General features: G+C 42.3%; 1 protein-coding gene across 1 annotated transcript in view; it reads left to right on the top strand.

The window, feature by feature from the left end:
- Positions 1–208: 208 nt before the first annotated feature.
- The window catches only part of Prkaa1 (protein kinase AMP-activated catalytic subunit alpha 1), a 31630-nt gene continuing 5401 nt past the window's right edge, over positions 209–26437 (top strand). Inside the window, exons 1-6 of the mRNA XM_055601107.1 lie at positions 209–338; positions 15064–15205; positions 16900–16993; positions 20819–20963; positions 21518–21605; positions 24809–25033. Of these exons, the coding sequence (XP_055457082.1) occupies positions 239–338; positions 15064–15205; positions 16900–16993; positions 20819–20963; positions 21518–21605; positions 24809–25033 (794 nt within the window). The 5' untranslated portion in view covers positions 209–238. The remainder of the gene's footprint in view (positions 339–15063; positions 15206–16899; positions 16994–20818; positions 20964–21517; positions 21606–24808; positions 25034–26437) is intronic.

Raw genomic sequence — 26437 nt, 5'->3', positions numbered from 1 at the left:
GGCGAGTACCGGCGCCGCTCCCGCCTCCCCGCCGCCCGGCCCACCAGGGGGAGCGAGCGCGCTGGGCGGCCGGCTGCGGGGCCTGCGGGGCCTGCGCGGGCGGCGGCCGGCGACTGCGCCCCGCCGCGGCGCACCCGCGTCCCCACCCCCTCGGCGCCCGCCCGCCCCCGGCGCGGTCCTGCCCGCCCCCTCCGCCCCCTCCCGCGGCGCCCTGCGCAGACTCAGTTCCTGGAGAAAGATGGCGACGGCCGAGAAGCAGAAGCACGACGGGCGGGTGAAGATCGGTCACTACATCCTGGGGGACACGCTGGGCGTCGGCACCTTCGGGAAAGTGAAGGGTGAGGACGCCCGGGCCGGCGCGGACCCCGGGGACGGCGGGCGCCGGCGCCTTTCCGCACTCCGCATCCTCCCCCGCGCCCGCCTTCCGGGTCTCCGGGCTCCGTATCCCCGGTCCCTGCGGCTCTGGGAGCGGAGCCCGAGCCCGCCGCGGGATGCAGAGCTGTGGGGTCCGCTGCGGGGGGGCTGGGGCGGTCGCCATGGCGACGGCGCGGCGCCCGAGGGGCGGGGATAGCTCTGGTTGCAACTTTCCCAGGTGAGGGAGTTGGGCAGTGCGCGCGCGGGGGCGCCCGGCGGGGACGAGGGGTCTCTCTGCTCTTCTGATCCTTTGGCGCCGAGCCAGCCCATCGCGCCTTGGCGGTCCTCAGAGGTGTCGCCACCTCGCCTTTAGGAGGTTGTCGGCTTAGGTGCTTCTTCGGTTTCCTGCCTCGAAATGTGTTCTTCCAGAAGTCAGGTAGCTGTGGAGGCATCTTTCGGCGATCCTAAGAATGCCCTGGTAAGGACTGCTGACCTCTGTCAGGGTGTTTGATGGATGTGCGTGTGAACTGGTGCTGTGCTTTCTCTGCTTTCTCTGACTGTTTACAGTTGGAGGCTGACTCTGCCTTTAAGTGTTTTCGTTTTCCCAAGTTTTGCGGTTTCTGAGAGCTATACCTGGTAGGTAGGGCGTGTGTTAACTCCAGATGGTATTTATTAGCCTATTGGTACAGCTTCCGTTTATTCTCACAATATAGTCTAGTAACTCAGTGCCCATCTTTTGGACTTTTGTTTGTTTCGGTAGAATCCCCTGTTACTGTGTTAGCAAAGCACGGGCATTCTGTTACCAGCAAACTTGATGTCTAACCCATCAACTGACAAGAAAAATTCTGATTGCAACCATTCTGAGGTGGACTTTTTTCCCCTTTAAAATATTTAAGCATGCTATTAATTATTTAGAGGAAGGAAGTCGGGAACTGATAAAGGAATAATTCATGCATTGGTTTTGGAGAAATAATAGACGTGACCTGCATATAGTACCTCTTAGTTGATACTTGATTGAAATAGAAAGTTTGTCAGAATTTACACAGAGAGGTAACTGAACTCTGTTCTCCCTGGAGGAGCAGAAGAACCCTTCCTTCCCTTGCCCTTTCCCTGTCCTAGAATTGAAAGTTGCTGTGTAACCCTCAGGGGAGCAAATACATAAACTTCTTAGGAAAACCTTAGCAAGCCCAATAATGTGAGGGCGGGGCAGGTAGAAGTCTAGGGCAGTAGTGGTAGGCCAGTATGATGTTTGTGTGCTCTTTCAGGTTTTTGCTTTGTTTCTATGTATGTATGTATGTGTATATATATATATATGTATGTATGTATTTTGAGAGAGTACCATAATGCTGTCCAGGCTGGCTTTGAACTAGTCATCCTTCTTGCCTCAGCCTCCTTAGTAACTGGTATTAACAGCCAGCTCTTTTCATTATTTTGCTTACAAAATGTTCCTTGTTAGTCATTATAAAGTGTTGTTTAGGTTACAAGTGTTGGTAGGAAATGCTTATTAATGCTCTGATCGAAGTGATAAGGCAGGCTTGCATTCAGATCCCTCCTTCTGAGGGTCCTGCTTGGAATGTGGCTTCTGCCATTCTTCTGACTCCAAACCAGAGTGAACACAGCATGTGGGAAAGGAAGAAGAGATTGTTTTCGGGGTTGGGATTTGACCTGCGAAGTAACAGTGACAAATAGTGACTCTGCTTTTCCTTAACCTTCACTTCTCCACCCACACAGTTTTCTCTTGAAATACTACACTGTCAGTCATAAACCTCCCCAAATATAGAGGGCCAGTGTGAGTCAGCCGATCATAGGCTTCGTGGTTATAATTAAACTTGTCAGTTGGTGCTGGTCTAAATATTCAACCAATTCATTTTAAAACTGTTAAACAGTTGGGATGGGATGCTTCATGTTTTTTTTTTTGCTTTTTTTTTCTATGATCCTCGCCATAGTAAGGAATGGCTGGACTGCCATGTGCCATTTGATTTATGCATTGGAAAGGGGGAAAGCATGACTATCCCCCTTAGGAGGAATGTGACCCAGGTATGTGGGGGGGGGAGGGATGGGAGGGAGCATCTTTTTTTTCAGTACCTGGATACAGTGTATAGTTGTGCACTTGCTCTTGCCTGAGGGACACTATAGAGAATGAGTATTGTAGGTAGGAGAGACAAGAGGAGGTAGGAATGCACAGTGAGTAGGTGAAAATAACCTCTGTGTCGTCATTTGTTGATTAACTGTTACTTATTTGTTAACACCAGTCCTTTTTTAAAAATCTTTATTTGTATGTACATTGGTGTTTTGTATGTATGTCTGTCTGTGTGAGGGTGACAAATCTTGGAGGTACAGACAGTTGTAAACTGCCATGTGGGTGCTGAGAGTTGAACCTGGGTCCTCTGGAAGAGCAATCTGCTCTTAACCGCTGAACCATCCTTCCAGCCCCAACTCCAGCCTTAGTTTGACAAGAATTTTTTTAAATTATTATTTATTTTTATTTTACATGCATCATTGTTTTGCCTACATGTATGTCTGTGAGAGGGTGTGAGATCCCCTGGAACTGGAGTCACAGACAGTTGTGAACTGCCATGTGGATGCTGGGAATTGAACCTGGGACCCAGCCAGTACTCTTTTTCACTGAGCCTTCTCTCTAGCCCCCATTTCTAAGAATTCTTAGAGAAATTTTACTAATTAATTAATTAATTAACTGATTGATTTTTTTTAATTTTTGGACAGGATTTTTTTGTGTGTGTGTGTGTAGCCCTGGCTGTCCTGGAAGTTCCTCTGTAGACCACTTGAACTCCGAGCTCGCCTTTCTCTGTCTCCTGAGTGCTGGGTTTAAAGGTGTATGCCACCACCATCCTAGCCTTAAATTATAATTGAGACAATGTAGAGTATATTTTTCAAGTGTTATGTATGTTGGTAAATGTAACATTTTAGGGAATCTAACAGAAATGTGATACTGATAGATGTATAAATCACCAGTATGATATTCAGGGAGTTTACGTGTGTTTTGGTTTCCTTTTTTCTGTTTTTGTTTGTTTTTTGACATAGGGTCTCATTTAGCCCGGGCTGGCCTCAAACTCACTATGTGGTTAAGGACGACCTTGGTTCTGATCCTGCTGCATCCACCTTGCCGTTGCTGGGATTACAGGCATGTGTGCCACCAAGCCTGGCTTTATACAGTGTGAAGGACTGAACCCAGGGCTTCATGCCTACTAGCCAAGTGCGCTGCCAACTGAGCCACATGTCCAGCCCTAGAAATTGACTTTTGGGGCTAAATTGATAGTGGTTACCTTGTTATGGAATAAACAGTAATGAAAGTAATTGGATTACTTAATGATAGCTTTTTCAGGGGAACATTTCCCTACTTCTTTGCATGCCATTTCCCACCTCCCGTAAAACAGTTCCAAAAGCATGGATGAACAGTCATGATACTATAGTAGTATAGTGCATGGTAGTTCTTGAGAGTTTTCTGGGCTGGATATGTCTGCATAGAACCGGTTAAGTTGGTGGCTTTCTACGTTAGCCATCATTTCAGGTACATAGGTACTCTTTCCTTTGTATGAATTAGGAAAATTTCCTTGTTAGAAAATCTGCATGTAATATGTATGTGTACATATGTCATATATGTGTGGCATGAGTGAATCTTTAGAAAATAAAGTTAGGCATCAAAGATAAGTTGTAGAGCCAGGCATGGTGGTACTTGCTTGTAGTGTCCACACTGGGGAGGCCAAGACAGGAAGGTTCCAAATCCAGCGCCAGCCTGGGCTGCAACAGGAGCTCCAGGCCTGCCTGAGCTACATAGTGAGGCCGTCTCAAAATGCTGAAATCAGGGATAGGCATGGTAGTACACGCCTGTAAGCTTAAAATTGGAAAGATGCAGGTAGGAGGATTAGAACGGAAGGCCATTCGAGACGAGATAGTGAGTTTGAGACCTGCTTGAGGCTCTGTGTCTAAAAACAAAGCACAAGTTCATGTCGTAGATGAACAGTCTGATGTTTATAAAGGTTACAAAACACTTGTCTGATACTAGTATAAATTAATACTGTGTGTAGTGGGCAGAAAGATTAGGAGTTGAAGGCTAGCCTCTGCTTCATGACAAGTTGAAGATCAGCCTTAGCTGCATGAGATCTTGCCTCAAAAGAGGAGAACAACAATTACACCAAAAAATTTAAAGTCACACCTACATGCATGCACGTACACACACACACACGCACATTTGTGTGGCACACTCATGCCATGATTCATGTGTGGAGGTTAGAGGAAAACTTGGGAGTGAATCCTTTCTTTCTTTTGTCTTTCCACCACGTGAGTCCCAGGGATCAGAGTCAGGTCTGTAGGAGCACACAAAGCCAGGTTTTCTAATAGGGGAATTAGGGAACCAACTTTTCTAATAGGGGAATTGTTAAATTAGTTTCATGTATTGAAATGCCTTGTAAACATTTAGGGAGAGAAATAAGAAACTTTATGTAATTTAGAGAAGAGTTTTCCAGAATATTTTAACAGCAAAAAGTAATGTATATGTATAAAAGACATTGATGTACAAAAGGCAGAGGCAAATATCCACATCATTGTTTCTCTGTGTAGCATGTCCCCATGTAGATGTGCATGAAACCCCTGTGATCTTTGCTCCAGAACCTGGGTAGCCAAGGATGCTGTACTGTTGTGCATCCTTTGTTCTTCTGGGCATGTACCATAGTCATTAAATACCTGAAATTTATGAAAAGAATGAGATGTTACTGCATTTTTATGGATTCATACTTTCATAAGAAAATATATTAGTGTGTGGGAGAGGGACACTGAGTTCAGAGTTAATGGTAACCTCTGGGGAGAGATGAAGGAAGGCTGTGGGAGGAGTCATCAAAGACTTCAAATATGTCTAATATATTCCTTAAGCTTCTGGTACTGAAGTATTTGATATGACTTAAAAAATAACCATACCTTTTCCTTAAAAGGTGTGTGTGTGTGTGTGTGTGTGTGTGTGTGTGTGTGTGTGTATTTGGCACTTGTGTAGATATTAGAGGAGAACTTCCTGCAGTTGGTTTTTCTTTCCTTCCACCATGTGGGTCCTAGGGCTGGAACTCAGGTTATCAAGCTTGGGTCTGCTGCCTTAACAAGCTGTGCCTCTCACCCGCCCTGGTATGTCTTGATACACTCCAAAGAAATCTTTAAATCCTCCTACCCCCCCAGTAGCATTAAAGTATTTCCTAACGCTGTTAATAGTGGAATTTTCTTCTAATTTTAGGAAGGAGACAGAAATGGTTAGGTGGCTGGAGTGCTTTCAGGGGCCATTTCTGTCTCTGCGGCATCGCTAAGTCTGTTAAGACATTTCCTTTGAAAATAGGATCTTGTTACACTTCAGCATTATGTGTCTGATTAGATCATTTGTTGACAGTGTTTTCTAGTTAAACAGTCACCTGTAGAGAGAACAATAGCTTTGTAGTCAGTTCATCCTTAGTTGACTGACTTTCTGCTCTTGTGAGGCAGACCTTGTGGATGAGGCTAATTTCTGTGCTACAGTTTGTTTAAAAGCAACTAGCACTGTTGAAAACAAAGTAACAGTCTGAAAAATACAACTTAGGCTTTGGTAAAGGGCAGGCAGGGCCCCTCCAGGAATATAGACTCTTGGCAAAGTCCTTTTATTACATGCAGTGATTGACTGCAACAGCAATTCTGGGGAATAGCAATTACTCTGACTCCGCCTAAGTTTACTCAATAGAGAATCTTTAGCCCAGTTTTGAGAAAACAGTTGTGATTCTGACATTGTGCCGTCTGCTCTCCTCCCCTTCTTACTGCTTATGGTTGGTAGGGGAAGGGTGATTTTTCTCCTATCTGCCTTCTCATTGCATGTGGTGTAGGAAAGAGTGGATAGGTTGAAAGACGTGGCCACAGCAGAGCAGTAGGACTTCATCAGAATAGGTATATCTTGACAAATTACAGACCCCCAGAGTCCCAGTTTTCTTCATCCTTAGACTGACATGCATTGTAGACTTATTTTGAGGCCTGAGATACTATGTTTTTAAAAGTATCATGCTGCTGAAATGTGAGTGTTGCCAGTACTTTTGAAGGCAGACATTGCTGAGTACCTTTGCAGTCATATCAGCAACACTGTAATGCCATGGCTTGAAAGGGCTTGAACTCACTGACAAGAAGGAGGAGGGGAAGGATGGGAAAATTGAAGGACATAATGTCTATATTGTTAGTTAGCTTGTTTGTTTTTCAAGACTGGATTTCTCTGTGGTGTAGCCCTGGCTATCCTGGAATTCTCTGTAGACAAGAATAGCCTTGAACACTGTAACCCATCTGCTCTGAGTATTGGGATTAAAGGCATGCACCACCATGTCCAGCTAAGATATGGTCTAGTCTGAAAGGGAAAAATATTTTATGATCCTCAGGGTTGAGACACGTTTAAAAACTTTGGAGAGAGAAGTGTGTATTACTGTTATTTTTAATCGGTGTGTGTGTGTGCACGTTAGTGCACTTTTTTTTGCAGGGTCTTTTCACCTTAAGTCAGAGCTCACGCATTTGGCTAGTGTAGCTAACCAGCCTGCTCTAGGGGATCAAAGGCAGTCGAAACAAGTGTTGAAGGACCTACTTCACACTTGGCTAACCAGTGTGTAAGTTAAGATCTAGCAAATGGCAGAGTGATCTGCTGCCACCCCATTAGTCTAGTTTGTAGTATTGACTAGTCAGCTGTCAAGGATGAACCATGAAGAGGGAAAATGAAAACAAAACAGGAGGAAAAATTCTATGACTCTTTTTCCCAGGGGCACACGTACAAATCAAGCGCCGTAATGGCAGGGATGGGGAATTAGGAATGTCTTAGTTACTGTCCTGTTGCAGTGCAGAGATGCCATTACCAAGGAAACGTATAAAAAGAAAGTATTTTATTGGGTTTCAGAGGGTGAGTCCATGACCATCATGGTGGGGAGCATGGTGGCAGGTAGACGACTACGGGACTGGAGCAGTAGCTGAGAGCTTACAGCTGACTCATAAGCAGGAGGCAGGGAGGAGCCCCAGACAGAGACAGACAGACAGAGAGATAGACACAGACAGATACTGGGCTTGGTGTGAGTTTTGTAACTTCAAAGCTCACCCCCAGTGACATACTTTCACGAACAAGGCCACACACACCTAATCCTTCCCAAACAGTCCACCAAGAACCAAACATTCAAACTGCCACAAAGAAATACTGTGTGTGTAAGGTGTTTTTTTTTTTTTTTATTTTTATTTTAAACTGTCTCAGTGCCTTGTTAAACAATGAGTGTATAGAAGGGAGAATATACATCCTTTCCTGGGTTTGGGAAATCTCTTTCTGTGGAGGCTCCAGCCCTCCACATATTGTATTCACATATTGTACATGAAATACAATATACTTTATGCTTGAACACCATGACTTGAGAAAGCCAGTTCCAGTATTTTTAGCTGTGTGACTCTTCCAGCTAATAGGAAATACTAGAGGCCAGAAATGGGGCTGTGGAAGGTGACCCTTGATAGGCCGTGAAGGATGCAGTTTAGCTTCAGAAGCAAAGCGTATCCACAGGTGACTAGTCATGGGAAGTCCTCTGAGCTATCAGCTCCCAGCAGAGCATTGATGAAGGCACATTGTATGTGTTTACATATGCAGAATACTTGTGTCCCTGTTCTAATGAACATTATACTCTGGTTTTGAAACCATGGGCATGTGGAATCCAGTTTAAAAAGTCTTTTTCATATGACTCTTGTTACTAATGCTATTTTAAAAATTTATTATTTTTTAAATTATGTTTGCATGTGTTGCGTGTTTGTCTGTAGGCACGTGACTGAAGGTGCCTGTGGAGGAGAGGTGTCAGATGCCCCTGCAGCTGGGGTGACCACGGGTTGAATTCCTCTTGTACGTGGTCCTCTGGAAGAGCAGTCTGGGCTTTGCACTGCTGAGCCATCTGTTTCCCTCTTCTCATATAGCTTGGTCTGGCCTTCAACTCTCAAGCCTTCTGCCTCCACCTTCAGAGTGATGGCCACTTTTTAAATTGATAAGCCCATCACCCTGCTAGGGCTGCAGGAGCAGTGCTAAAGATGGGTGGCTTAAAGCAAGAGAAAACCATTCTCCTACAGGCTGGAGGTCAGAGGTGTGCAACCTGGGGTCCCCAGGGCTGTGCTCCTTTTGAAGGTTAGTGGCGAATGTGTCCCTTACCTCTTAGCCTCTGATGACTCCGGATTTTGCCTGGCTTGTGGTAGCGTAGCTCCAGTCTTGCCACTGCCACTTCCACATGGCTAGTCTGTCCCTGTGCTCCTCATAAGAGAACAAGTCCTTAGACAATTGTGCTGACCATTTTGAGACCCTTTACTAATTCTATTTTTTTTTTATAATTTTCATTTTTATGTGTATTGGTGTTTTGCTAGAATAAAAAGATTTTGAAATTAATCGGTTTTTAGCAGATAAGGCTTATGTTCTAATATAGGGAAAAGATCAAATGAAAGAGTGAAATTTTAGAATTTTTTTTTAAGTATGGGAAAATTCAATCTTTACTGAAGATGCTTCTGATATGTTCTGATATGTTCAACTTTCGTATGTTTCGTTATAAGGGTGCATATATGTGCATTATACTGTGTAACTTCTTTTAAGATTTATTTTAAAGGTTGATTTTATTATCATTATTATTTGAGACAGGTTTTCACTCTGTAAGCCAGGGGCCTTTGAACTCAGAGATCTGCCTGCCCCTGCCTCCTGAGTGGTAGGATTGATGGTGGGCATTACATGCCTGGCTGTTCTGTTATTTTTAACTAATGTGTATGGGTCTGTGTGTGGGTCTGTACTTGAGAGTGCTGGTGCCTGCAGAGGCCAGCAGTCTTGGGCCTCTCTAGAGCTGGAGTGTGTTGGCAGTTATGAGCAGCCCAGTGTCGGTGCTGGGAACTGAACTCGGATCATCTGCAAGAGCATTATGAGCTCCTAACTGCTGACTTCTCTCTCTCTAGTTCCCAGATTTATCTTTTTTCCTAAAAATATGTTATTATGGGCTGGCAGGATAGCTCTGTGGGTACAAACCTTGCTGTGCAGGCTAGATGGATCTGAGTTCCATCCCTGGAGCCTGGGTGAAAGGAAAAGGTTAACCTCTGACCTCTGCCTGTGTGCTGTGGCACCAGGGTCCCCATACCCTCACATACATACCATACATAGAGTAATAATTCATAAAATACATATTTTAAAGATGTCTAAATAGTGCTATAACATTTCCTCTCTTGGAAGAAGCATGACTTTTTTAGCCCGATCTGAGCTGAGCTTCTGGCCTCTCACCAGCTGTGTCCATGTGGAAAAGTTAGGTCTTTGTGTGCCTCAGTTCCTGTAGCATGATGTTAGTAACACTAGTCTCCCAAGGCTGGTGACAGTTAGAGTGTGTTTGTGTACAAGGTGCATGTGCTGTGGACTAATAGGTATATGACGTCATTGTATTGTACAATACAAATCAACTAGATTTATGTTACAGAAAGCGCTGTTTGTTTAAGAAGACTGTGTGATTTAAACTGTAGTCTGATTATTCTTCCCATCTGTTTTGGGAAGCACAGAAACGGACTGTTCCCACCTGTGGCCATAGAATTGTTGCTGGAAACTTTAGATAGACAGTGATACCGTTGTGAAGGGTTGGTGTTGTGTGTATGAGTGGTCTGTTGTATAGTAACTGGTGAGGAAATGGGCTGAACTTTGGAATCCAGAAATCTCAGGCTTGGTGCTTGGAGTGCTGGGTTGGACAGTGGGATTTAAGCTGATGAGAGGGTAGTGTCAGAGGCTCTTATGTAGCATTCACTGGGTGCCAAGTGTCTTGGTAAGGACAGGCTGCTGACCACAAGAGAACAGAAAGCGCCAGTCAAAGAGCTATTGGGGTATTAAAATGGTAGTTCAGGCTGATTAAATAAGGATGAGCGCTGGTTTGGGAATATTGGGAATAATGGAAAGTTATCCCTAAATACTAACAGTTACAGTTGTGTGGCCACCTCCTGTGTGCTGGGCTGCTGGAAGGTCCTTTACCAACATTGCTCCATGCGAATCTGTGGCCACCTGTATAGAGCTGGAGGTTGAATTTGCAAGTCAGAAGTCTAAGTACCTTCCAAGAGGAACAGCACCTGGGGCTGCAGAAATCTGCTTTGTCCATATACTGCCAGAAAGGAAACGGGGTAATCAGTCTGCGCCCATGAAAGGCTGGATCTGTCAGGGCCTGTGTTGTTGCTCTCCCCTTGGACTTTTTTTTTTTTTTTAACTGAAAAGAATAGAAAACAGTAAAATCTGAAACACACTGGCTGTAGAATATCTTTCTTCTAATTTTTCCAATAGCTGGCAAATGTGGAAGCCTGTGTAACTTTGTTTTCCATGTTCATACCAGCATTTCTCGTAGTCTCCCTGCAAGAGTTTGTTGTATTGAAACAACAATAGATTAAACTATTTCCTGAAATTAGTTTTTAGGAGATTTGCAGTCTATTGTTCTTACATAATAAGCTGTAATAAACTGAGAAACATTTATGCATGTTTTTAGTTTACTTCGTAGTTTAATTTGGAGAACTAAAGTGTTTTCTTTTTAAATACACTGTCACCTTTAACTTTTTTGTTTGTTTGGTTCCTTCAACTGTTCTAAGGGTTCCTCCAACCATCCCCTTCACAAACAACAAAAGGAATTACTTTGGGTAATTTCTGTTAAACAGACAGAAAACCAACCATATTACTTTCTCAGCTGCTTCCTTTCTGTTTGGCTCATTAATATCTATGCTGGAGGTTTCAATGACCACTTGCTTTATGATTGCTGACGTAGCCCTTCCATCCCCTACTTAACTGTGCTCAGCTTTTGTCTGAATAAGGTTGAACTTAGTGATTTTTTTCTTGCTTTAAAAAAAAAATAAAATCAGTAGCTCCCCCACCAGGTTCGTGTGTGTGTGTGTGTGTGTGTGTGTGTGTGTGTGTGTGTTGCCATAGAGCACATGTGGGAGTTCGAGGACAGCTTTGTACACACACTGCAGGAGTCTTTTCTCACCTTCCATATATGTGAGATCTGGGGGTTGAACTGAGGTCCTCCCTCCCGCTTGGAGCGTTTTACCCACTGAAAGCCCTCTTGAGTTGTTTTGAAAGTGAGAACTTAAATCTCCACGGTCCTAATTATTTATAGTTTGATGAAATGCTCAAGTATGTGTTTGATTGGATATTGGCTTCATTCATGTTGCCTCCTTAAGAGGGGGACTTCTAGTGTTTGCAGGCGAAATACTACTCTCCTTACTGAAATTATGTCCTTGAGTCTTACCGCTTGGTGACCTTCATTGTTGTTAAAGTCTCGGTTTTTAGTATCTGACCATAAAATGGTGTCACATCATTGCTTTGTCTTACTGCCTTCGAAATGACTTGAACTGTTCTGTTGTAGAAGTCTCATTGTGCTCTTTGTATCCCTGTATTCTTAAAAAAAAAATAGTGTGTGTGTGTGTGTGTGTGTGTAGGTGTGTGCATGTGTGTAGGTGTGCATGTGTGTACATGTGTATGGCTGTGTGCTATACTGTGTTAGTGGAGGTCATAGGACAACTTTTGAGGAGTTGGTTCTTTCTTTCCATTATATTGGTCTCAGCAATTGAACTCAGGTCATCAGGCTTGTCAGCAAACAACCTTACCTACTGAGTGATGCCAGAATTTATTTTTTAGAAATGGTCTTACACCTTAGCCACAGTTGGTCTTGAACTCATGGCAGACCTCCTGTCTCAGACTTTTTTTTTTTTTCCCTCGAGACAGGGCTTCTCTTTGTAGCCTTGGCTGACCTGGAGTCACCTTGTAGACCAGGGTGGCCTCAAGCTTCCAGCGATCCACCTGCCTCTGCTTCCCTGCGTGCCGGGATTACAGGTGTGTGACACCACTCAGACTGCTTTTTGTGTATGTGTATGTGCATATATCTGTTTTTACTTGCAGTGCGTGTGTGTGTGTGTGTGTGTGTGTGTGTGTGTGTGTGTGTGTGTGTGTACAGTCTAGGGGTCAGTGTAAGCTGTTGTTCTCCTGGCAGGGTCCACCTTGTTTTTTGTGTTTGTTTGGCTTGGAGAGAGGGTCTCAATCACGTATGTTGCCTTGGGCAGCCTAGAACTCACTATGTAGACCAGGCTGGCCCGCCAACCTCTCCCCCTCTTCAGTTGCTGGGATTGAGATACGGTTTCTCACTGGCCTGGAACTCATGGACTAGGCTGGCTGCTTGGTTTATAAGAAATGTAAGTACATAATCCCAAATGAGTCAAAGGGAATTCTCAGAGCCTCCTACCCTAGGTCCTTAGTTGATGAAAAAGAAATGATACCTACTGTTCTGGGTGAGCCTCAGCTGTTTTTGAAAAACGTTTACTAATGTGTACATATGTGTATATAGGGCTCTGTGCCCCAGTGTGCTTGTGGGAGGGTGGCAGCTGGGAGTCATTTCTCTTCTTCCACTCTATGGACCCCGGGATCAAACTCAGAATGTCAGGTTGGCAACAGCTGCCTTTGTGTAGTGAGCCCTCTCCCCAGCCTTCAATTGTTTACTTGTGTTACCTGTGCTGATATTCAATGGAGCAGGCCCTAATAGAAGACTGGGTTGTTTGTGATGAAGTTTAGGCCCTATGACTGCAAAAATAGAAATTACTTAACTAACACGGTAGATTATTTTCTTTTTCTTTTCTCTTGCTGGTGTTCTGTGACAGGGTTTCATGATGTAGCCCTGGATTAAAGATGTGTGCCACCACACCAGGCTTTAATATTTCATACTTTTAAAGGTTTAGGATTATCTCTGTTTCCTCAAAATAACTGTCTTGGCCCCTCTGTTGTTTTACCTGAATTTGCTACTGTCTAGACCAGGATGTCTGTTCCCTTGATTTTCTGGCTGGGTTGGATTCCTGTTTATTTTTTTTTTTTCGGGGGGGGGGGTGGACTCTTGGGAACAGGGTCTTATGTCACTGAGGCTGGTCTTGAGGTATCTTTGTAGTCAAAGATGACCATAAACTCCTGTCTCTTCTCATATGCTGGCAATTTAGGCATGCACTACCACACCTGTCTGTTTGCTTTTTGTGTCAGTGTGCCTGTCTTATTGGCCTGTAACTAGCAGCAGTGCTCCCAAGACTAGGAAGATAAGCCCGAGCCAGCACACTTAGCTTTTAGAGCTCGCTCTCTCTCTCTCTCTCTTTCTCTCCCTCTCCCTCTCTCCCTCTCCCTCCCTCCTTCCCCTCCATAGGGTTTCTCTGCGTAGCCTTGGTTATACTAGACTAGCTTTCCAGACCAGGCTAACCTCGAACTCAGAGATCCGCCCATCTCTGCCTCCTGAGTGCTGGGATTACAGGCATGTGCCATTGTGCCCGGCTTTCAGAGCTCTTGTTAATTAGACATTATGTCTATTTTGTTGTTGTTTTCTGTTCTCATTTTGATAGGATCTATATTCTCTCCTAGACTGGTTCCTGAGAAAGGGTACACTCTTAGAAGTATCTGAATTTTTCTGTGCCCATTGATAGTCTGGGTGGGCATAGCATTGGACAAGACAATCTCTTTAAACATGGTTTATTTATTTTTATGTGCATAAGTGCTTTCTACACATATATCTGTGTGTGGCTAGTGCCCAAGCTGGCTAGAAGAGGTTATTGTGTCCCCGGTACTGGAGTTGTAGATGGTTGTGGGTCATCATGTGGGTGCCAGGAATCGAACCTGGGTCCTCTAGAAGCTGAACTGGTACCACAGAGCCATCCTTTCAGCCTAAAATCACCTGTTTGAAAATGTAAGTTGCATGCCCGGGAGCCAAAACTAAAGACAAAACAAAACAAAGACAACATGGAAATCACAGGGACTGATAATGATAGGGGAAGCATCCCAGTGCCACAGGGGAGTTTATTTACTTCGTTGTGTGTGTGTGTGTGTGTGTGTGTGTGTGTGTGTTTTGTATGTGCACATGACAGGCCAGAGGACGTGGCCTGCTTTTATAATTTTCTGCCTTACTGCCTTGAGAAAAGAGCTCTTACTGGAACTGGAGCTAGGTAATTAGCCAGGAAGTCCCAGTGATCCCCATGTCTGCCCAGCTGCCCTCTTTCTCCCATTGTTGGGCTTACTGGCATGTATCATGCTAGGTTTTTGGTTTGTTTTTTTTAAGTGTGGGTTGTGGGAATTTGAATTTAGCGTCTTTTATTCGTGCAGATTGGCTGAGCCATCTCCCTAGCCCTGCAATGCCATTTTCTAAGGGGAAGATGGAACTATTCTATATCATACGATTTTTTGTTTTTGTTGTTTTGAGTCACAGCGTTACCACGTAGCGCAGGCCTGCCCTAAGTTCTCAAGTCTTCCTGCTTCTGCCTCTTCCTGTTGGGATTCCAGGAATAAGCTATCATGTCTGGATTCTTATCATATGATTTAATGGGTACCAGTCTCTCTGTCTGTGAACAGCTGTAGAAAGTGGCACAAGGAGAGTTTGATTTTATATGTACAGTAGTTAATGAATAGGAAGTTAAAAGAATTTGAGTACCTGTAGGCACGCAGAAGAGGAAATAATTTTTCTTATTTCTCTCATAACTGTTCCAGCTTTTCTTTTCCCCCAAAACCTCTCTTATCAAACAGTTCTTTTTGTATGTCTCCTCCTGCCTTAAGCCTAAACTTTCAGGGGTATAACGGGGGTGGGGGAGCAAAGTATTTTCTCAGAGTGCTTAGCTTACTATTACAACATGCCAGAGCATATTATCAAGCAAACCTGGTACTAACATATTGAAATTATTCCCCTGTAGTGGGCAAGCATGAATTGACCGGCCACAAAGTCGCTGTGAAGATACTCAACCGGCAGAAGATCCGAAGCCTTGATGTGGTTGGAAAGATCCGTAGAGAGATTCAGAACCTGAAGCTTTTCAGGCACCCCCACATAATCAAACTGTAAGCCCTGCTCATTAACCACTACCTGCTCTTTCCTTCGTTACATGCCTAACCTGGCAAAGCAGAGAGAGGCCTGGCCTTCTTCCTGTTTCCGAGGCTGGAGGTTTCTTCCTGCTCCAGCACCGAACCCCGGTTCACTGCCAATTGCAGAGGCTGCCCTCGTGTTTTAACGTGGTTCATATCACGCTTATTCTTGTCCTTCCTGTTGTCTGGACAAAGGCCCTTTTGATAACACTTTGTGCTTCTGTTTTTATGTATAGAACCAACTGTTGATTTTTCTAGTCAAACACTCTGTAGCAGGTGCCAGGCCCTGTTTGGTCTCGAGTACCACTTGAAAGGAAAAAAAAAAAAAAAAAAAGCAAAAAATTCTTGATGTACAAATTGCACATTTCTACATGCTGGGAATTAGGCTCATGAGAGACTGTGCACTAGAAATGATTTTTCTGAACTTTGCTTGTACTTGACTATATTCATACCAGACTTTGAGGAATGTAGTATTTCAGGAGAACAGTCATCCTAATGGTTACCATGGTGAGGCTTACAGCTAACTTATTTTTTTTACCACTATGTTACCATGTAGGCCATAATTTAAAGCTGCTTGGACTTTTCTGGTGAACTGGCTGTCTCAAAAATTGTTTTGCTTTTATCTCTCCTTTATTAAGGTGTTTTGACATATATCACATATGCCGATGGTCCCTAAACATGCACTTCTTGCTTTGAGACCCCATCTCTGTCCTCTGGGCCCTGTGCCTGCTGCTTACTTTATATCCTCACTGGGATGTCCACATGGTGTTTCAAAGGAGCTGGTCAAGTCTCATCTCTCTCACCTCCTCAGATCTGCTTGCCACATTGTTCTCACCGTTGCAGTTAATTGCCACCTAACTCCTCCCCTCCCCCTGGGTGGAAACTTAGGAGCATCATTAACAGTCCCGTTTGTCCTTCTTCCCACCATCATTCCATCTCTTCCTTCAGAATGTATCTCTGATCTGGTCCTCAGCCCTTTATCACCATCCCATTGGTCTGAACCACCTCTCCTCTCACAGACTGCTATCGCAGCCTGGGCTTCTCAGCATTCAGTCAGTTCTTCGCATGGACCGCTGCTGCTTACTCTTGAATATGCAAATAACGTGACTAGCACAAAACCATCCCATAGCTTTTCATATTCCGTTAACTAAAAGCCAAATGTCTCTTCCTGGCTTGTGAAGTTCTCCATCTCTGGCCTCCAGTGACTGATGTCACGTCTGTTTCTCTAGCAGCTTGTTTTGCTCTTGCCTTACCATGAGCATTCCAAGCAGGCTCCTACCTCCACCCTGGCCTTTGCTGTCTTTCTGTGCGGGTCACCTACCTCGGCCCTGGCCTCTGCACGGGTCACCTTTGTCCGGGTAATTTAGTCTGCTCCTTCCTTAGGCTCTGCTCAGGTGTACTTGGTGGCCTTCCTAGAGAACTCTGTATAGCAGAAGCATTTGCTTTCTTTGCTTCAACGCATGATTTGCCTCTAGATAATGCTTATTTATTGTCTGCTTCCTGGCGCCTGGAGCAAGAACATCACAAAAACAGGAGATTGGCTTTGTTCCCCCCCCCAGTCTCCTTGCATCTAGTGCAGTACCTGGTATATTATAGGTGCTCAGTGACTCTTTACTGAATGAATGAATACACATGTTTTAATATTAGTAGATAATGTTTTCTCTCACCAGGTACCAGGTCATCAGTACACCATCTGATATTTTCATGGTGATGGAATATGTCTCAGGAGGAGAGCTATTTGATTATATCTGTAAAAATGGAAGGGTAAGCAGTTCTCATTTAATCCTGTACATATTTTGTAACTTCCTGTACCCCTTATTGCATTAAAATGTCAGAAAGCAATTTTCAGAGGTCTGTTTAGTAATAGGTTCCCTTCGTCATATATTTGTTTAGAATCATAGCCTATTTAGAGAGAAAGGACCTTAGCAATGATCCCGAGCCCACTTACAGAGACATGGATATTGAGCCTATTTGTTAAATATTTGTTCAGGGTCACATGATCTATTACTGATAGAGTTCATTTAAGTCCCCAAAATTCATAATCCTCAAATCCTCAGATTTATGTTTTGAGGTATACAAACTTTTTTCTTCCTTCCTTCCTTCCTTCCTTCCTTCCTTCCTTCCTTCCTTCCTTCCTTCCTTCCTTCCTTCCTTCCTTCCTTCTCTCTGTCTCTCTCCTTTTCTTTTCTCTCCTTTTCTTTTCTCTTCTTTTTTCTCCCCTCTCCTCCCCTCCCTTCCCCTTCTCTTTTCTTTTCTTCTTTTTTGAGACAGGGTCTCACTATGTCATCTTGGGGCCAGGCCTGGAACTCACAATGCAAGATCAGGCTGGCTTCCAATGTATAGCGATCTCCCTGCCTCTGTCTCCCTAGTGCTGGGATTAAAGGCATGCCCAACCTATGCAAGCACTTTTAGTACGCTTCCTAAACATTATAAGTGTTCCTTACAACATATATTATTAAGTATTTAAAGATGGAGGCCTTGCTGTTCAACCCTGGCCACGTGTAGTTGTATTCATTTTTTGGTTTCGGAACTCTGGTATACCTGGAGTAGTAAGAAACAAGCTTTTTGAAGGAGTTAGGAATTAGACTTAAAGAATTTAGTGTTTGAAGGAACTTTGGAGGCTTTTAAGTAATAAATATAAATGCAGGGCACTGTCCCTTGCCCATGCTTACCCTTATATTATCTGATTTGCATAAGGCCCTTCTAAAAGACCCACATCTGGCACTGAGAAAAGAACTTGCCTGAAAAGGAACTTTCAGTCTGAAGTTATTTGCATTATTCATTCAATTTACATAGTGTATCTCTTTTCTTTAATTAGAATCAAACTCATTAACCAAGTTAATCTTTACTTATTTCTCATCATGGTTAATTTATCTTTAAAGTATTCCTTTCTCATCTTTCAAGGCCCCACTCCTATTCCCTAGGGGAATACTTCCTAAATTAACCAATGCCTTCTTTTCTTATCTTTTTTCTCCTGTTTCTCATTTCTAGTCATTTAGTACTACATTGTGGGGCTGTCTTTAGTTTTACCTTTTGGATGCTGCACGTTGAGCTGTCACGTGTTTAAATCTCAGATCTCTGCCTTATTTCTGAAATTCCCTTTAGCTGGCTGCTTGTTTGCCTGCACAGATGTAACCTGATCAGCTTTTGGTTTGAATTGTCTTTTCGCTCCTGCACTGTTCTGTTTTCTGTGCTTTCTGCTCACCTCCTCTTTTTTTCCTGCTCATTTTATTTGTCTTTTATTTATTTATTTTTTTCCCCTCAGATATCTGGTGATTCGTGGCTGTCCATTTAAGTTTCAAATGATGTACCAGATGCCAGGCTCATATATGTGTGAGATTTATTGACTGGTGGCTTTCGCCTGTTGAGTTGTTGGAATCTTGTTGCTTTTGGTAGGGCGAATCATTTGCTAACAATCAGAAGTATTTCTTTCCTCTTTGATTTGGTGTTTGGTTTTTCCTTTCTTCCTGAAGATATTTGCTTAGCTGTTGGAACTGAGTTGGGAGGTGAGGTGAGGTCTCTTCTGTTAGTATGCTGGTTGTCACTTAGTCTCTATCCTGCTTGCAGTACCCCTGCCATGGTACCTGTGAGAATCATCTGGCTTCGCCTTGCTTGAGTAGCCAGAAGTCTTACTCCCCATCGGCGGGGAATTTAAAGCTTTCTAGAGACCAGCTGTCTTGTTTCCAGCCACCCCACACTCTCTCTCAGAAAGTACTGTTGCAACTCTTTCCTTAGCTTTTTCAGGGTTCCATATGCAGATGTGTTTATTTCTTCCTCTAGGCTTTGGTTTTGCTTTTCTCTCTTTTTGCTGAGTCTTTATCTGCTGTCCACAAACTCTTTATGGGTGTTGTCTCTCCGTCCTTTTGTTGTATGGGCCTTGTGTATTACTGATAGCATCCTACGGCAGTTTCAGGAAGTGGCACAAAAGACTGCATGTGTGATGTTTAGCAGCTGGAAATAACACTTTGACTTGATTCATCTCCCTTTAGTCTCTGCCATTCTTTGTACTATATTTTTATAAACAAAATACTTTTCACCTTTCTAGTTATTTTACTTATTATTTGTTAGATTTTCTCTCCCTCTTTCATAATTTTCCTTATCAACATCTACTGGAACAAATAAAGGTATTAGTTTGCAAAAGTATTAATGTATTTTTCCTGAGTAAGGGTATCTTACAATACTTTATTAGTGGTTTTAATTCTGCATTCAAAGAAATGGCTGGTTTATCTTTGTCCCCAAATTATTCATGCATTGAAGGTGTAGAATTCTGGATTTAGAATGCTAACTTATTTGACCTACCGGAGAATTTTGTGTGAAAATCCTTGCGGAGGGAATAGCAGCTTATTTAGTAAATGCGCTGTCCTTGAGCAGGTGTAAAACAGTAGTGGTTATCATTCGTTGAGCAAATGTCTGAAAATGTGGAGATTTTTGAAGATTATTTTTGAAGATTAAATTTAAAAATTTTAATTGTAGTGTAAGGGTTTTTCTTTTTTCAGTAAACATGCAAAAGGTAAATGTGTTAAGGATTTTCTTTTGTTTAAATGAAAACATCTTGGGCCTGAAGAGATGGCTTAGCAGTTAGGAGGGCTTGCTGTTCTTCTCAGTGTTCTGGAATTTTGTCCCCAGCACCCATATGGGGTGTCTTAAGACTGTTTTCAACTGTAGATCCAGAGGATACAACATTCTCAGAATTCTTGTCATTGTAGGCTCCTGTATGCAGCTGTGTACACACACACACCTTAAAAATTATCTTAAATTTCAGAGCACAGGCTGTTGTTGTGTTGCAGCTCATTTACAATGTTTACCTGTCACTTCTTTATAATGTAAAATAGACCCCCATCCAACATCACTTTCTGTATTCATTCTTTTCCTTTCTTATGGATTATATTTGTTCCTTGACACCTTCATCCTGTTTTATGTGCATTCTGTTTATTCTCACTCCCTATCCTCTTATCTCTGTCCCACTCCTGTCATCCCCACTCCCACCCCGCCTTCCTACAAGTCCCTGTCTTACTTGCATGACTTTTGTTTTGTCATCCATTAAGTTTGATTAGGAGCACCTGTTTGGCTGTTGGTTTGGATCTACCCTATGGAACACTTTTCTGTATTACTCTGTGATGTTTTTCTCCCCATTGTTAGCCAATTTTTTTTTTTTTGCCTTTGGTCAACTAGAGTAGGGCCTTTCATTTATTTCTGTGTTATAATGTCTGACCTGTATAGTATATTGAATGGGTTCAGTAAATATTAAAAAAGTTAAGGGTTAAACAACACAAACTTAAAGTTGAAAACATGCCTAGTTTCACATAGAAGTTGAAACTACTAGAAATGCCCATGAGTCACAGAAGAAGGTGGGTTTCTAAGTGTGGTCTATGCAGATGATAGGATCAGAAAGTTGTGCTGCTGCTTTGGGTCCCCATAACCTCTTGGTTTGTCGGTTGTTGCATGCATTCCTTCCCCATTTCAAAAGTACCTCCTGGGTGATGTTCCCTTGGAAGGTTTCATGCTTTGGCAGTTTACAAGCTGGAGAATTATAAGTAGGAAAGTTTCCATTGAAAGGCACAGTTTAAAATCCTTCTCTACTTTTCCTAGTTGGATGAAAAGGAAAGCCGACGTCTGTTCCAACAGATCCTTTCTGGTGTGGATTATTGTCACAGGCATATGGTGGTCCACAGAGATTTGAAACCTGAAAACGTCCTGCTTGATGCACACATGAATGCAAAGATAGCTGACTTTGGTAAGGACAGTTTAAGCTCTTTAATGAGTATATGTAACAGTCTTCAAATAGTGTTTATGGGGTTTGCTGAGAATCCCATTCGACAAATGAGTCTATAAGAGGGAGAACAGTAAGTTATTCTCTTAATCTTATGTACTCAAACTTGAGTATAAAGAGATTTAATTATTTTGTGCTCTCTCTTCCTCTTCCTCATACACACGTCAGAGGACAGCTTTTGGGGGTATTTTTGTTCTTTTACCATGTGGGTCTTAGGAATTGAATCCAAGCTGTCAGGCTTAGTGGTAAGCACCTTTACCTTCTAAGCCATCCTGCCAGCCCTAAAATGCAGTTTAGTATATACTCATTAAACTCTTGACATTGAAATACATTGTACATTTTTGTATAAGGGCAGCCTATTTGGGAAATAAAGGCTATGACCTGTTAAAGCAAATAAAGAATAAGTGGTGGCCAATCTTGTTAAATAAGTTTGTATAACTTAGCTGTGTTATTTAGTGGGCTTTAATTTTCTTCTTGTCCTAGGGAAATCTTGAGTGTCTGTATTTTGTTTTTTTTAGGTCTTTCAAACATGATGTCAGATGGTGAATTTTTAAGAACAAGCTGTGGCTCACCCAATTATGCTGCACCAGAAGTAATTTCAGGAAGGTAGTATTTGACATAATGCTGCTTTTGATGTATTTATAGTTGCTTATTTCTCTTAGATTTTGTTAGTTGAAAGTGTTGTCTTGAATACTAATGAAGGAAAGGAAAGGTGTTTTCTTGCCTGCAGATTTTCTATCTTAAGAATAATACACAGAGCTGAAGAGATGGCTCAGTGGTTAAGAGCACTTGTAACTCTTCCAGAAGGCTGGGGTTTGGGTCCCAGCAACCACGTTTTAGATGGCTCACAATTACTTGCAACTTTACCTCCAGGAGATGCAATCTCTCTTTTGGTTTCTGCAAGCTGTTTCAGACATGTGTGCATATGCACACTGACACACATACACACACACACACACACACACACACACATACACACACACACACGTGCATGCACACACACTAATAAAACGAAAAAATCTTAAAAACGTGGGTAAATTAACAAATACATTTATAGAATGTTGGTTTGCTAATCATGCTAAAGCAGTTAGAATGAAGTACTTTAATTTTTTTGTCTGGTGGGAGAATTTAAAGCTAGTCAGTTGTAAAGGTAGATAGGCAAGTCACTGAGACCCCGAGTATTGAAATACTTACTCATGAGGAATGGTTTACCTAGACAAAAAATAAAAATGTCATGTGCCAGGCATTACAAGAGGTCCACGTTTGTAATTCTAGAACTTGAGAGCGTGAGGTCATTCTGTGCTACCTATCAAGACACTATCTTAAAAAAAAACGGAACAGAACATACAGAAAGCAGAAGAGTTACAAGTATAATGTAAGGGATAGTCTCATAATTAATCAAATAGATGGCATTTATGTAGTAGCTTCCTGTTTTATGAGGAAAGCACTTGTGTCTTAGGAAATGAATTAAAAAATTCATCTTCCTAAAACCAGACTGGCTGGATGTAATTGATGACTATAACCTGAGCATCGAATGGATGCTGAGGCAGGACTGTATAGGCAGACCCAGGATCAAGACAAAATGAGGTGGCGGAAGGGCGAGAGGATATAAAAAGGGAGAAGGAAGAAGAAAGCCTCACTTTTGTTCCGTCTAGATCCAGATCTGCCAGACTGCAGTAGAAGAAGCTGAACTTGCCTGGTGTGGTGGTGTGGGCTTTTAATCCCAGCACTCAGGGAGGCAAAGGCAGGTGGATCACTGCGACGACAAGGCCAGCCTGGTCTCCAAATGGAGTTTAGGCCAGCCAGGCTATACAGAGAAACTGTCTCAAAAAACAAAACAAAGCAACAACAAAATGCTGATCACTGAATTACCAGCTAGCATTGAAAATAGTAGGGTTGCTGGAGAGATGGCCCAGCAGTTAAGAGCACTGACTATTCCTCCAAAGGATCTGGGTTCAAAACCCAGCACTTACACATCAGCTCACAACTGTAACTCCAAGATCTGACACCCTCATACATGCAGGCAAAACACCAGTGTACATTAAAAAATGTATATGCATATATTTTTCATAAGGTAGCTTTTTAAGTAGTGTGAAAACAAATTTATTTTTTCTTTTATCTCATTATTGGCTCAAGAATGTTCTTTTCATTTTTTAGTGACAGAAATAGTTTGTTAAGAAAGAGGCACTCCCAAATTTGGAAGTGGGGTATTAAGCTGGGATAAGAGAGTTGCTCAGAAGTTGTAAACTTTAATTCAAAAAACAGACTTTAAGTCCTGTGTGTGTATGTATGTGTATGCAGGTGCCAACAGAGGTCAAAGCCTCCGCTTCCACCCTTCGGAGCTAGTGCCCCAGGCAGTTGTAAACCGCCCTGTGTGGGTGTTGGTAACTGAACCAGGTGCTTTTGTAAGAACAGATGGCTGAGCCATCTCTCCAGTCCAAAGGATTTAATTTTTAAAATCAACACTTTGGCCAGGCTTGGTGGTGCACCGCTCTAGACAGTTTACTCAGGAGGTTAGACAGACAGACTGATGCGAGTTTGTTTCCAGTGCAGGCTACATAGTGAGGCAGGACCAGCTTGGCTATAAAGTAAGATGCTGTTGCAAAAACAAACACAAACCGAGAGAAAAATCAAAGAGAAAGACAGCGCTTTGTCATTCCTATTGAAACCCTAATGAGAGGAAAGCTGAGCAGCTTACGTTTATTCACTAGTGTTTATTGTTATGTTAATAACCATCCACTCAAACCACTTTTCTTTGTTTAAATGTTTCAAATGTTGATGGACCTAATACAAAAATACTGTAGTATTTTCTATTTTCATAAGTTTAACTACTCAAAAGATTATTAGGTGAATTAAAAATTTTTTGCACGTGTTTTCTATCTTAATTCCTTTGGTATGAAAAAATTCAGGACCTAGATACTATGGGGAATATAAATAAAAAAGTGATCCATTATTACCAGGCATACATAAAATGGACCATTAGGGAAATGTGATTTGTTTGCTTTGGATAGTCTTTCTTTGATGTCTGGGTGAATAGGAACACTTACTTTCAAAAAAGTGTTGATTGATATTTATAGTAATTTGTCATTTTAAAGATGTACTTCCCTGTTAAAGCCAGACTTTGAATGGAGGGTTGAACTTGTTTGCAGGTAAAGTTCTGATATTTGTCCACAGAGTGCTTCAAACAGAAGCTTCAAGTATTCTGTGACCTCCACTTAGCTTGGCTTGTATCTGCAGCCTCAAGGTCCTTGAACTTGTGAGAGTTTTAGGAGGAATGGGAGAAAAAAGTTCAGAATCTGTCACTACAGAGTTTAATTGGGGCCAGTGAGATGGCTGAGCTGGTAAAATGCTTGCTGCCAAGTGTGATGACTGGAGTCCAATCCCTGAAACTTTTGTAAAGGCAGAAGGAAAGAACTGACCTCACAGAGTTGTCCTGTCATCTCCACAGTCACCATGGCAGATACACAAACATATACATGGCACACACAGGCATGTACATGAGTGCACGCGCGCACACACACATTTATTATAAAGGAGAATTTTATCTCTCTAGGCAAATTCAACATTTTTTATGATGGCTCCAGGTTTGGCCTTATTGGTAGGAAAGTTTGAGGATCATAGTAAGGTAGTGAAACAGTTTGATCCATGGTTCATAATTTATTGTGCAGCAGTTGGTATAAATAGTATGTTCTGACCATTGATTTCTTTAAATATTGTTTTCTTGTATTCTTCATAAAATACTTTCATTTGAAGAATGTTAGTTAATGCTTCCTGAGACTGTAGCTAATGCGTTGGCATTCCCTGTCCAGACTGTATGCAGGCCCCGAGGTGGACATCTGGAGCAGTGGGGTCATCCTCTATGCTCTGCTGTGTGGAACCCTCCCCTTTGATGATGACCATGTGCCAACTCTTTTTAAGAAGATATGTGATGGGATTTTTTATACCCCTCAGTATTTAAATCCCTCTGTAATCAGCCTTTTGAAGCATATGTTGCAGGTAGATCCCATGAAGAGGGCTACAATAAAAGACATCAGGTAATTTCTCCCTCTCTTCCTCTCTCTTTCCTTTATTTATGTTTTGTTTTTCAAGACACAGTTTTTCTTTGTATTCCTGGCTGACCTGGGACTTGCTCTGTAGACCAGGCTAGCCCCTGCCACCCAAGTGCTGGGATTAAAGGCGTGTACTACCACTGTCTGGCAATATCAGGTGATTTTAAACCAACTTATTTTTCTACCTTTTTCAATCTCAAGACATGAGAAAAATTTCATTTTCTTAATGATATATTTTTATTCTAGTAACATACTTTGAGCTATAGGAAATTGAGTTTTATAGGTAATGTTGTATATTGTGGTTGAACCTGATAGTTAGAGGCATAACTGATGGTGATGGCTATGCTTCTCAAGTTGAGGTGAGCTGTTTTTTAAGAACACTCAGTACTCCCTGGAGACTTTGTTCTGCCATCAATATTAACTCATCCCTCTTCCCTTAATTTTTGTTTTCCTTTTTTCTTTGATTTTCTGATGGCCAGACTACACATTTTTCTGATTCTGGAGGAAGAAAGAAATACAAGTAATATAGGAGTAATAAAAAAGCATTAGTGTAATCAGGAATAAGATTATATGTGACTTTTAGCTTCATGCCTTTCCACTTACTCCTTATGCTAGAAATCCTGCTGAAGGTGGGTGTAGTGGCAAATGCCTTTAATCCCAGCACTTGGGAGGTGAAGTCAGGGTTATCTCTGAGTTCAAGGCCAGCCTGGTCTACATAGTGAGTTCAGGACAGCCAGGACTATGTAGAGAGTCGTACAAAAGTCGTACAAACAAACACCTCCTGAGGAGACCTGCAGTGGCATGGCTTCAGCTCCACAGGGAAAGGGAAACTCATTCTGTGAAATTGATGGTGTAAAATATCTAACTGAAAGTATATTTGTGTATGTTTGAGGTAATTTTTCATCCTTAAAATGGGGTAGAAAACGCTGACCATGGCGATGCAGGTGCAGACCTGGGAGCCTGCTGTTTAAGTTCTACTACAGTTCTTGATGTGTCCTTTCATATGTGGAATTACAGCACATAATAGGAAACGAATCAGAATGGCCTTTTAAGGCACACAGAACTGGGTTGCAAGGATGGGCATAGATTTTACATGTATGATTTGCTTATGGAACTAAGCTCTCAGTAACAACTCATAGGATACTGCATACTGTTTTTGTTAGGAAGTTCTTTTCATGAAACATGAAACAGTGTAAACTCTGAAGCCACACAACGTAATTTCTTTTTGAGCTGAAAAGAAATGTACTTTGTCATTGTCATTTGAGTACATATACATAACTTTTCATTTGGCTGCATCAGTTGTTAAAAACTAGCAGCAGGTTAGAACATTATTCTCAATATACTCAATGAAGTATGAGCTAGAAGAGGAAAACAGTTTAAAGAACTATA

This window comes from Psammomys obesus, unplaced genomic scaffold (genome assembly GCF_907164565.1).
Source record: "Psammomys obesus unplaced genomic scaffold, mPsaObe1.curated_primary_1811, whole genome shotgun sequence".
Classification (NCBI taxonomy): Eukaryota; Metazoa; Chordata; class Mammalia; order Rodentia; family Muridae; genus Psammomys; species Psammomys obesus.
The sequence above is the reverse complement of the archived record's forward strand: the minus strand, read 5'-3'. Positions and strand labels throughout refer to the sequence as shown.